The sequence below is a fragment of the Ixodes scapularis genome, unplaced genomic scaffold, assembly GCF_016920785.2.
Source record: "Ixodes scapularis isolate PalLabHiFi unplaced genomic scaffold, ASM1692078v2 PGA_scaffold7__128_contigs__length_106722199, whole genome shotgun sequence".
Taxonomy (NCBI): domain Eukaryota; kingdom Metazoa; phylum Arthropoda; class Arachnida; order Ixodida; family Ixodidae; genus Ixodes; species Ixodes scapularis.
In genome coordinates, this window is record NW_024609882.1 from 32,533,878 (window position 1) to 32,546,674 (window position 12,797).

The following is a 12,797-nucleotide window of genomic DNA, read 5'->3' on the forward strand; positions in this document are numbered from 1 at the left end:
TACTTAGTAATTAAAAATTTCCCTATTTGTATAAATCTAAAAATGCAAGTATTTTTAGTTATCTTCATTAGCAAAGGTCAATACACCCCCAACTTGTCAAAATTGTTGCTCCATGTGAATTGGGAACGGGAAAACCATTTGAAGTCCGACTGGGAATCGCTCCAACCAGTTCCTTCCTTAACTGGTCCCAGTTTACTACATTCCCAACTGGGAGTCAAACCAGTTGACTCCCGGAATGGTTCAAGCCAGTTGACCCCTCAGCTGGTCCCAGTTATCCCAGCTGATTCCCGGTTGGTACCAGTTAGTCCCAGTTGAAACCAGTTGAGGTGCCAACTAATCCCAGTTAGAAATTTTTGCCTGGGACATCCTAAACGTCGTCCCTGAGGTCGTCTTGGGCGTCGTCCTCAAGGTCGTCCTAGAAGTCATCTTTGAGGTCGTCCTAGATGGCATCCTTGAGGTTGTCCTAGACGACGCCCAAAACGTCGTCCCCTAGGCGTCATCCTCGAGGTCATCCAAGAAGTCGGCCTTGAGGTCATCCCACCATAGTACACCTTCGCTGGTCTTCCTTCTTCACCAAATTGGAAAGGCCGAAAGCTTTTTTTTTAAATGGCAACATGGTAAAATGAATTCACAATTTCAGAGTGTTGAGAATTAAACAAAAATAAAACTCCGATGAACCCTGATTTTGGAGCGAAAAATAAACTCAGAAAAACACGCTGTGAATTGCACAAGAAATAAACTCCAAAAACACGGAATCCTAGTTATTCGGCTGACACCTAACCATATCCGGTTAGGTGCCGGGCAACAGAAGTCGATGGGCCGGCTGCCGGCCAAACGCTGACGCAGTGCCCGTCTCCTTGCCAACTCGACACCAATGCCAGCTGAAAACCCTTGTTCCAGAGCTCGTTTTGTCCACACCTTGATCGTCTTTGTTATTCCTGCGCTGTTTCCGATTGTATCGTGAACCAACTTATCTGCATTGCCACTTCGATCCCCTCTTCAAGTGCCCCTGTATTGCTCCCGGCAAGGGTAAAGCATTGCGTGTTCAGGTGTGTGGCGGCGATTTGCTCCATGAAACAAGTGCTCACCGGGCTTCCTTGGAGAAAGAGCGTGAGAAAAAGCGACAGAAAAGTGGAGAAAAAAGAAAAGCAGCTCCTTTGCCGCAACGGGTCTGAGTGTTTGGTTTTCTCCTGCCGCGAACTGCGCCAGGGGTTTGCTCGGTGCTGCCGAGTTCCGATTGCTCTGTTTTCTGCACACTCCGTCTACTGCATCTCGCATTTCGAAGGGCTCCGAGAAAGTCACATTTAGATCTCAATCGCAGAAGATGGTACCCATAAGTGAGGCTACCACAGAGCTCTCACTCACTTACTTTGTACAACGTTGGGCCGTTTTGCACCATCCAGTCTCCACATCCGTACACGGTTTCTCCACACTCGCACATCACATTCTGTGTTACCATTGGCCTTTGCCACGCTAGTACGGCAAATGGCCGACTGTTTTTTTTTTATAGCCCAAGTCCGTCGTAATTGACGCAAGGCAGCAGTCAACGGGTTGGTCAATGTTTCATTAGCACGAATGGTTCCCTCAAGATGCTACGAGGTACCTTTTTATGTTAGTAAAATCGTTTACTGACTGACTGCTGCAATGCATAATCATGAAATGACTGCACTGATTCACATTTGATTCGCAACAACTCGTGACTCTTAGGTACTTGCCGTTTTCTTTCTTTCACCTGAAGTGTTTGGGAGCGAAACAGTTTAAAAATTTTATATTTGTCGGAGAGAATGTTTTGGGTCGGCTGGTACCGTATATCTTTTAAATATTTCTGCCGAAACAAAATTCCAGCACCTTTAGAATTACGGCCCCATACCTTGCATATCCTTTTTGTTTAAAACATGTTCGATACGCCAGGCCCCCGCATTAGCGAGGTCTTCCGTCAGTGTATTGCTCCCTCCACCACCTGTCAGTGTCTTTGATTCTGTCGACATACAATAAATGTGTTCGCTCACCCCCCCAGGGTTCCCTGTTTGAGGCGGTGGCACGGGAGGCGAAGGAAGTGGCCCGCGAGGCCTCCAAGGCGGCGGCCGAAGTGAGTCGGTCGGCGCTGGAGGCGACCAAACCCGCCCGAGAGGCTGGACGCAAGACCCTCATGAAGGTTTGACCCCTCCTCTCGTCTCCTGTTACACTTCATTGACACAGATTATTGCCGAGTTTGCAAGTTACGATCACGTACACCACGTGGCGCGGTTGACGTGAATGCGACATCGGCGCTTTTTCACATTTTAGTAAGTGATATTGGTGGGCAGCAAAAATTTGGCACTTAGGCTAGTGCCCCCCAAGTGAGATCTTCCCCCATGCCTATGGTTTTAATGACAGCCTTTCAGGTCTAAAAAACAACAACAAAAATGGATACTAGGCATGTGCGAATGACGAATTTTGAGTTCGAAGCAAATGGTGGTTTTGGCCGAATATTTTAGAATCTAATGCCGAATAGTTTCATCAAGCCTTTCACTACTTCACCATACTTAAACGAACAGCCGGCTGACCTCGAGAAAGTTGTCCCCAAGCTTCCATTTATTCATTTCTAAGCTAACTTTATAAACTATATTTATAGACAGCGGCCTCAGAAAGTCCAATGTATACATTGGGATGGCAAGTAAATTATGCTTTCGACATAAAATTAAACTTGTAGAAATGCCCAGCTACACCTACCGTAATCTAGAAATTTATAAATCATGCTATATGCAAATATACTTTCTTAAGTCCCGAATTTAAGAAAAGAAAAAAGACAGTCATGATTGATGAACACAGGTTTTCAGGACATCTCCGCTTAATAAATATACTCTCACATAATAGCTACACTTTAATTTTGAAAATTTTACTGTAGTGTAGATATCAACGTTCACAAAGTTTCTATTTCTCTTGAAATGCACCAAGCACACACATGCATCATCCCACTTTGAAAGCAATATTTTTACTTTTCGAATTGTTGATTGCGACGGCTTATCTCTGTCGAACACGCTTCTTACCGAGCACCAGTGTGCCGCGGAGAAGCAACACCTGCGGAAACGAGCTTTGCGGGCGTTGCTTCTCTGCAGTGCACTGGCGCTTGGTGAGAAGCGTGCCAATGGGGCTAACCCACCACGATCAACACTTCGAGAAACACAAACATCGTAGTTCATCTCGAACCGAATATCGAATAGCATAGTTTTCTAAACTACTATTCGAAAGTTTGAATATTCACGTACCCTAGCAGACGCATTTTACTTCTTTTTTTTTTACTATGTTCTGTCCTGTGTTGTTCAGGCCTTGAGCGACCGTGACAGAGAGAAGCAGGATCCTTGTCCCTCGGAGTCGTCCAGCGAAGGCCAGTTCCCAACGACGCAGCTCTCGTTTCCCCGGCGCGACTCGGGCTCCCTCATCACCACCATGAGCAACGAACTCAATGGGTTTGCCGCTCACACATCCAACGTCATCCAGGGCATTTCTGGCCTCTTCGGCGAGAGAAGTAATTTGTTCCCTTCCCTCCTCCACTTCCTAGTTATTCCAGCACTCTTCTAGAGCTCTCCTTTTTGTTTTTTGCTTTGTCGCTTAGGGGATTTTCCAGGTTTGCAGCGCTGGACGTACCGCTCACCTTTTTTTTTTGTAAAAAGCTGCATGGATGTAAGACTGCGAAGTGCAAGCAGTGGGGCTGGTTGTAGTGGAATTGATGGTGCTATTGTTTTTTTTTTTTATTAAACAATCGCAGGAGGAAGAATGTCTTCAACTGTGAAGGGCAAAGAAAGAGCACCCCCATTTGGACCTTTTCCCAAAGGTTAGTGAAGAGCTCGTTTTCAACCTTTTTTGTTTTTTCTGTGCTGTCTGCTTGTTAGCTGTTATTACTGCATTTCAAGTGAAGTATGAAGGTAACAAGAGCTGCCATGAACTGAATTAGCAAAGTAACACACTATTACTTTACTGGTGTACAGCAGCGAGTTTTATTTACGAGAGGCAGTTTAGATGTTTCGGTAGCCTCTGCTTCTTGTTCCGATATATTAACAGCATCAAAAATTACAAAAGACCAGGAACGAAGTTCACGCAGACACAATGCTCTTCGTCTTTGCCTTGTTCCTGGTCCCTTGTGATTTTTGGCATTGCAGACATAAGAATTTTCCATAAACAACTATAGCCTAACCCCCTGTCAAAACTGCTGTACTTGTTGTTTTAGATCTGACTAATGGATTTGCATGATGGCTGACTAACAATGCCCTCTAACTACTAAACGCTTGCTGTGTGCATGCTTGTATTAACCAGCTAACATGGGGAGGAGGGGACCCGTGGAGAGGACGCCACTCATCAAGCACATCACGCCTCAGCAGGCCAAGAGGCTTCAGCCTCAGGAGCCGCCCAAGTCTCTGCAAACATTTGAAGAGCAGTCCACCACTCAAAGGTCGGCACATTCCTGAGCTTTGCTTCAAGAGCAGTCTAGGACTTCATGCCAATTTTGGCACAGTAATGGCTCTGCTGGGCCAACAAAGGAACCTTTTTATTTTTTTGTCAGCCGCTGTCTCGTCATTTTTTTTTCAGTCTAACGATTCTGGTTTTGCAATGATCTGCGAACAAACCAAACTAATCTCGAATGCGTAACAGCTGCGGTGTTTGAAACTAACCCCGTCTGTATGTGGCATGACTGGTTGCCTCTAGCTATCTTTCTGCCAACCCAGGTGGAGTAATTGCTAGTCCAACTGGAGGCAGTGCTCCAGTTGGACACTAGAAACTCCAGCTGGAAGTATCTGCTTGGACACTGAACGCTCCAACTGGAGCAGGGGCTTTTCCAGCTGAATGCTGAATGCTCAATGTGGAGTCGTTTCCCGTTCAACCAGGCCCAGGCATTATCCAGCTGGGTTCGGTCGTTTCCCATTTGGCTTTATACATACATCTGGATCCAGTTGCTCCCGGCTGGATTCCAGCCGAGGATGAGCCCACATTTTCGCAATGTACAGTGCTTACCAAGCTCGTACGGAACACTCAAACTGCGTCCTTTCCGGTAGGATCGCCATCCTGGCAACTGCCAAGCTAAGGCTTCGTAATGTGGCGTTAAAGAGACACTGACACCCCCCAAAAAAATTTTTTTATTTTTTGCCAGGCGCTTCATTATGGTGTCGGAGGACTACCCAATTAATATTTTGCAACAGAGTAGCGTATTTCTTTAATAAAGCCAAAAGACGCAACTGCTCGAAACCGAAACCCGACGGAGGTCGGAGAAGTGGAGAGAAGAGAGTGACTGGCGGAAGTCACGTGGCTACACCCGACCATGCTTTTTTTTTTGTTTTTCTCCTCTCCGGTAGCAGACGACACGACATGCGGCGTGCGGGAACTGCTTGCCGTGCCATTCTTTTGCAGTTATGTTTGTTCCGCTCGTTGTTATGTACTCCAAGATGAGTTGTTTTGTACATTGAGGAGTTAGAGATGAGTAGTGAGTGCCCGTGGTGAATTTCCATGATCGGCTCCGAAAAGAATAAACCCAAGATGTTGCGTGAAGAGCTGGCTCACATGTCCTCCGAAAAAAAGTGGCATTGTCGAAAGATCAACGGGATCGGGACCAATGGCTGGCTGCAATTCCTGTAGAACATTTACGGGCACCTCGGAAAGCGGACGCTACCTGATTTATATGCTCCTTGCACTTTGTGGAAAGTGATTACATTGAGTTCGCAGGTGTCAAAACGGAAATCCCATACCGTTTAATTCAGCGAAGTATCGTCCACAACATTTGTTTGTTATTTTTTTTTGTTTGTTTCTTCAGTGATGATTGTAAAAAAAAGAAAAAGATATGTAAACATCAGAAATTGTTTGCAAATAAAAAAAATAAAAAAAATCACGGGGGATCGAACCCGGACCTTCGGTGTGTGAAGCGGACGTCTTTCCCACTGAGCTACTGGGGCATCTCGTTTCTGGTGGATCTCTTTCCTTAGTAATAATTCAGCCGGTAAACTGTAAGTTTGAAAGTTTGCTGTCGATTTTTCTTTAGCAAAAGCACTCCCGGGTCGAAGTCGGGAAGCACCACGCTTTGGGGACATTCGCACCTAGTAAAGAAATCGTACGCGTGCATATTCAACTCGAAGTAGACACGTCGTGCTTGACGTTTGCGCGAGCGTTGTCTTCAGCCACGAGAAGGGAGCGACGGCTCGGCGACGTCTTCGTGCAAATCGGCTTGGTGGCCGGGCGTGTCGTACGGGATGAATACCAATTCTTTTGATCAGTCCCAAATTTCTCTTTTAACGGTAGACAGAATTCGCCGGTACCGCGAACGACAGTTCTGAAATAGAGGTCCCACGCCCGTCGTCCGCTGCCATCGCCGTCCCCGCGAGTCCCACGATACGCGAAACGACGAACGCACAGAATGCTTCCGGTTGTCTGTGGAACTTTTTTTTTCAATCAACGTATTTGCAGCTTTTTAGAAGCCACAAAAAATGGGTTTCATATTTTTTTCTATTTTTAATATTGAGTGTGTGCCTTCAGTGACCCACGACTTTGATTAAATTTGGTGGTCGCATCGATACCTTAGAAAATGGCCCGTGACCGCGGAAAAGAGAGTGAGCGAGACTCGAACCGGCCAGTTCTTGATCGGCGGTTTTCGGGCGGAAAGAAACCGAATTTTGAGCCGCAAATTCTGTTCTGGGTAGTTGAGCCCTCATATGTCACGTACAACTAACAACCTCGGCGAGCATAAATACCCTGTCAGTGTCCCTTTAAACAAACCATCCCAAAGTGGTACAGTCGCCGACTGATTATTCGGACTTTGCAGGGACCGAAAAAACGTCTGAATAATAGAACAGTCCGAAAAATCAGCAGATTGAAAAACTTGCCTTTATTACTTCCAAGTGGGCTTAAAAAAGCCGTACATAGTGCCTTGCTTCAGGTAACGCCTGCGTGCCTTGTTTTAGGTTACGCCTCCGTTTGCGTTCGGCAACTTTCTGTTAGCTTGAGAATCGCTGCCTACTAATTTCTAGCGTTAAAGATAGATAGATGGGGTTTATTTGCGTGCCTGCAAACAGCCAAGTGGCCTAAGCAGCAGTGCACTGTCCTGTACACAGATACATAAATGGTCGCATACTTTCTGCACTTCTTAACGACATATTGCGACGGCGGAAGAACAGATGGGGCCATGACGTCCAAGCCAGCGGTTTCCGAACCAGATGAGAGGCGCAAATCCACGAGCACAAAATGGCGACTGGCGATGCGAAAGTGAGGGGGAGGCAACGTTGGGCAAAGGCAAGGAGGCGTGAAGGGATGGAAGGAAACAAAGCAAAATGATAATTATGATGATGATGATGGCATGCAGCTAAATGGAAAGAAAAGGGCTAGCATAGCGTCACCTAGCGGTAGGACTCTGGAGTACTCAAGTAGCGCTGCCAAACCATGCCAACCCATTTGCAGCCAACCTAGAATTCAAAATGGCCGCTTCTCAGTGGTGTTTCCCACTGATCGCTCGCGACAATTTTATTCGAATAATCAAACTCTCGGACTTCAAGCTGTCTCAAACATTAGTCGTGAATATTCACAATTTCTATGGGGTAAGTCACGGTTCCTCCTTTAGGTCCGAAATATCGAACAAGTCCGAATTATCGGAGTCAGAAAAAACGGTCGGCAACTGTATGTCGAGAAGCCGTCGTTCAGCTTCTTCCAGGAGAGCTCTGCCACGAGAAAATGCATGGTTTGCATGCTCCATACGAGTTTGGTGGGCATTGTATGCCTACAGTAGGCTCATAATAATTCAAACTTGGATATTTCATACTTCTGGTTAATTCAAACAAATTTCAAAAATTTGGTTGCCCCGCTGTGTGTTTAATGCATTAAGCCTCTTAATTGAATAGGGTTTTTGCGTAATCTATACTTTTTGTTCTCGTGGCCACGTTGAGTGCGCTCCTTACTGAGCACCGGTGCACTGTGGAACAAGCAACACCCACAGAGCTTGTATCTGCGGGTGTTGCTTCTCTGCAGTGCATCAGTGCTCGGTAGGAAGCGCGCTTAACGGGGCTAATAGTGCACAAAACACATTTTTTCTGGATGAGCAAACTTAATTCTGTTCTAAGGTGTCATCTGCTGTCGATACAGTTTACGATGGTACAAAATTTTTGAGGGAGGTATATAGTTACCTCAGACATTTCACCAATATTTCATCTGTGGCATGCCTACTTATGATTAGTAATATATAATGTGTGTATGTTTATACAACCGGAAGTTAGTCAGACTCAATGGGCGTATGGAGTATCACCTGTAGATGAGAAATTTAGCTAGTACAGTCCAACCGCTAGTCCGGCGTCTTTAATGTGCACCACGCAGTAGTGATACACGACTACACACCGGTACGATGCTCATCCAGATCGAAAGGCCTCTATATAGAGGAAATCATCAAATGTCTGCATTGTATGTGTAACCATTCATAGAACAAATCGTAATTTTATCTTGCATCATATTTACCGTAGATGTTAAAGCAAGTAAACAGGCAAGCTGGGTAAGGATAGGCGTGGTAACCCTGGAGCAAGGGGACAAAAAGGGACAGACAGGCACGAAACCTACAATTTTTGGAGTTTCGTGTCTGTCCATCCCTTTTTGTCCCCTTGCTCCAGGGATACCATGTCTATATTTTGATGAATTTCCTGATAATTCTAACTTCTGATAATTCAAACAAAATTCAAGGCTTCATGGAGTTTGAGTAATCAGTCTACTTTATGGTAAGAAGTGTAGAAGGAATGCAACAAAAAGGATAAAGACTGGACCAAACATCAGAGTTGTCTCCGTCCTTTTCCTTGCTTTCCTTCTATAATTGCAGCATTACCGATGCTTTCTAATTCGTTGAGCCGTACCCATTGTACTATTTGGGATTTTCTGTGATCTGTGAATTGTGTCGCCCTGCGTGCAGTGACAACCAGCAGTTCCTGAAGGAGGTGCTGAATGCCATTCGGGATGGGGAGGGGGTCAAGTGGTTCAAGCAGAGCCGCATCAGGAGGCTCATGGAAGACGAGAGCTACCGCAACCTGGTCGTTTCCCAGCTCAACCGGACGCTCGAGCGAAGGGTGGGGCCTGACGGTCTCATCAAGGACGTGGTGAGTTGCCCTTCGCAAGCGGCGTGGACTGTGCCACACTGATCATTGAATGGAGGGGGACTCTGAAGTCACCGTATTGTTCTTCGCCGAGGCACAAATTTCGTACACCACATCCGTTTCTGTGTTAACGAGTTTATATATATACGTATATTATTTTTTTTACGGCGGAACTGTTAAGGGCTAGGTTCCTTAGAATTGTGTCCAGTACCAAAAACATGTTGACACAACACTCTGATCGCCGCCGCCGCTCATAGATGGCGGTAGCTGTCCAGAGTGTTGTGTTTGCCGGTTGTCTGCTTGCCGCCGTCGCTCATAGATCATGGCAACCTTTTTAACCTTTCCACTCTGGCTTGCCAACTTGCGGACGGCCATTACTTTATTCCCACCATAACACAGCTTTGCTGGTTTTCCTTCTTCACTAGCATGGAAAGGCTCAAAGTTCTTTTAATGCAGGTGTAATTGGGAGAGTCGGCTTAGAGTGCTACCATAAAGCGGCTACAGTCGCGCTCGTGTAAAACGAACCCGGATATAGCGTATTACTGTCCATGTATAACGCCCACATATTTCGGACGAAAATGCAGGTAAAATGTACTTTTATAACGAACATCCCGTTGGCTATATTGAACTCTGAAACAGAAAACGGCCGCAAGAAACATGCAAACGCCTGTCCTGTTCCAAAAGAAAAAAAAATGAATCGTGAAGCGCAAGTTGAAAACAAAAGAGAACAACTCGGCACTTCAAAGGCAAGGTCGAGGCACGCAGCGAGCCATCGCAAGCGTTCCTCCACAGCGTCCCCATGTGGCCCGTGCACGCTTCTGTTCTGCACTTTGGCGCTCGCAGCACGCGATAGATTTTGTGGTTGCTCCGAAATCATGTGACTAGCAAAGTGTGAATTTTCCTCCTCATCATACACCACCAAGCAAACCTCCTTCGCGAACTGGCGCGTGAGTGTGCGCGTCATTTGCTTCTTTGCTTTTTCGCTTCCGCTTAGTGTGTGCTTTGTTCTTTTCTTTTAGGGGCGAAACTCCTTAGGGGCTAGCCATTTCCGTATGTCCGTCCGCCGTCCTGCGTGCCCCTGCTCGTGAGTTCAGCAGCAAGAGCAAAAAAAAATTTTTTTAAAAAGAGATGAAAAAAAATAAAAAATAGTGGGCTCTGAGATGCCATCTTATTTGTCTTCTTAAAAAAAGAAAAAAAAGAAAACCACACATTCTTCTACTGACATGAATGAAAACGGCACCATCAGCACTACCTATGACCAAAATCAGTATCAAGAAAAAGAAGAAAAAAAAGAGTAGGGGGTTCTGAGTTGCCATCCCATCTGTTTTCTTACAAAAAGACAAAGAAGAAAACCACACATTCTTCTACTGACATGAATGAAAACGGCACCATCAGCACTACCTATGTCCAAAATCAGTATCATCAGCACCACCCAAGCTTCGCCCCAATCAACATCATTCACCACGTGGAGATGCGGTATTTTTTTGGTTCCGCTTTACGAATCCCGTTCTTGGACATAGTCGAAATAGTCAATTGCGAAGAGCATGGCGAAAAAAAAGTTGGAAGTCGCCATGATTTCATGAATTTCCAGGGGCATGCTGAGCGGCTGAGTATAGATAGCAACTTTTTTGGTGCAGCCACTACGAGGTCGCTGCAATCACTGGCGTAACCTAGAGAGCCTAGATTGGTGAGATGGCCCATTTCAAACCATGGGGAGCGCTTGCAATTTAATGGCAGATGCCTCTTGCGGAGATTGGGCGCAAGTCTGAAATCTAAATCTAAAACACGGGCGCTCGTGGCTTTCTCTTAATCGGCGCGCCTCGCGCAGCTTCTGAGGGAAAAGGGTAAGCGATTTTCTATCTAGTCCTTCGTGCGAGTCTAGCCAGATGCTCCGATCTAGCAAACATCCCAGCTGAAGAAACAGCTGAACTGGAATTGCTCCCTGTCTTGTCTATTAACCCGCCTAGCGCATCGTCAGTTACGTTTTCTCGAAATAAACTTTCTTTTCGCGATCCATCGAATTACCTACACTTGAGTGTTTACTGCACATTTAATGTCAATACGTTGTATTTCAAACTCCCGGCATTCAAATTCTCTATATCAAGTTCTGGCATAACAAACCCTTTTATTTATCAAACTCATCTGCGCATCCGAAAGAGTGGTATAAACAGGTGTGACTGTATTCTCCTCATTTTTCCTTTTATTTTTATCTCTGGAGAACTGGTGTCTGCATTCCTTCTCGCATTGTTTCCGCACTTCAGCGGCGACTGGTACGATTTTGAAAGTCGCCAAGAAAGGTCGGTCATGGTGCCTTCTCTCTTCTTTCCCTTCCCTCCCCGGCCCCAGATGATCTCAAAGCCGGTGTACAAGGGCACCCTGAAGATGCTCCAGATGGTGATCTCGGGACTGGAGCAGAGCTACACCAACTACGGCCTTGGGGGGATGGCAAGCGCCTTGCAGGTGTGCGAGATCGCCCATACACACTTCTGGAGCAAGGACGTTGCCTCCGAACAGGGGCTGCGCATCAACCCCGGCCTTCCCCAAGTGAGTCGTCGCCTTCGTCGAGTTCTGTTTGAGTCTACCGTATGGTACCTAGCGTGTGGCCGGGTCGCAATAAGTGCCCACCCGCCGCTTTTAGAACGTTTGAGAACTGAGGACACGTCTCGTGTCCAGCAGAACTTGGCAGACGACAAGGGCTGTGGTCCCAGCAAGTCAGTCGGTGCATCGGAGAAAGGCCCGCGACTCTACTATACCTCACTAGTTCCATGCAGTGCCGTCAAAGCCACAAGTGGGAAAGAGAGGAAAGCCACCTTTGTATGAATTTGTACGAAGCCCAACGAGCACCCGTTCCCCGGTTCTTCGAGATTACCGTAACATCCTGAGATATAGCCTGCCTACATTCGATAGCAGATTGGATGAAAATAACGGGTAGGCTAACTTTTGGTGTGCCATAAGAAAAGTTGAAAAAATGCTAGTTTTAGATTTTGAGACCCTCGAGACTTATGATCGCAGGAAGAGGCGATGAACCAGACGACCGCCCTTCTCAGTCAGTAATGTTTGCTTATCTCCCGCCATGGTTAAGCAACCAGTTTTGCCGAGGTCGCCAGTTACCCAGGCGAAAATTTTCAACTGGGACCAGTTGGTCCCAGTTGCAACTGGTTTATGGAACAATTCCCAGTTGCAACTGGTCCCAGTTGGAGTTGGTCCCAGCTGGAATTGGTCCCAGTTACAACTGGTCCCAGTTGGAGTTCGTATCAACTCCAGCAACAATGAAACACGGCACAAAATGGAAGGGTGACAAGACTTTATTGTCAAAAACTTGGAGAATGAAACTAAATAGGTTCGGTGACGTACACGCTCCGGGTTTAGCCACTTGCTTGCGACGGTTGAATCGCTTTTTCAGAGGTGGTATTGATGAGATGAAGGAAGATCGGCCGCTGGCGTCTGTTAGTGAAGACGTCCTCAGCTTCTCTTCCCATCGCGTGAAAAAAGGTGCTCACCCGTGATCCTGCGTTGCGCAGGTGAAGTCCTGATAAGATGCGGTAGCGCCCCCACCTTGCAATCTCTGTCACAACTGTCGGAACATTTTCGAGGTAGACCTCCCGCCATCTTCGCCATTGTGCTCTCCGCGGCGTGTTCTCTTCCGTCCGGTCTTTCCTGGGTGCCCTCCGATCGCTCAACTGCATCTTTCCATCCTCGAAGTTCACCGTCGCC

The 12,797-nt window shown here is 46.5% G+C and overlaps 1 protein-coding gene across 6 annotated transcripts in view; it reads left to right on the forward strand.

Moving 5' to 3' along the window:
- The window catches only part of LOC8025943 (MAP kinase-activating death domain protein), an 88,654-nt gene that overhangs the window by 43,415 nt on the left and 32,442 nt on the right, over positions 1-12,797 (forward strand). For all 6 annotated transcript variants that reach the window (XM_042286528.1, XM_042286529.1, XM_040503952.2 and 3 more), the window contains 6 exons: positions 2,018-2,155; positions 3,307-3,508; positions 3,749-3,814; positions 4,294-4,429; positions 8,903-9,086; positions 11,430-11,627. In XM_042286528.1, the coding sequence (XP_042142462.1) occupies positions 2,018-2,155; positions 3,307-3,508; positions 3,749-3,814; positions 4,294-4,429; positions 8,903-9,086; positions 11,430-11,627 (924 nt within the window). The remainder of the gene's footprint in view (positions 1-2,017; positions 2,156-3,306; positions 3,509-3,748; positions 3,815-4,293; positions 4,430-8,902; positions 9,087-11,429; positions 11,628-12,797) is intronic.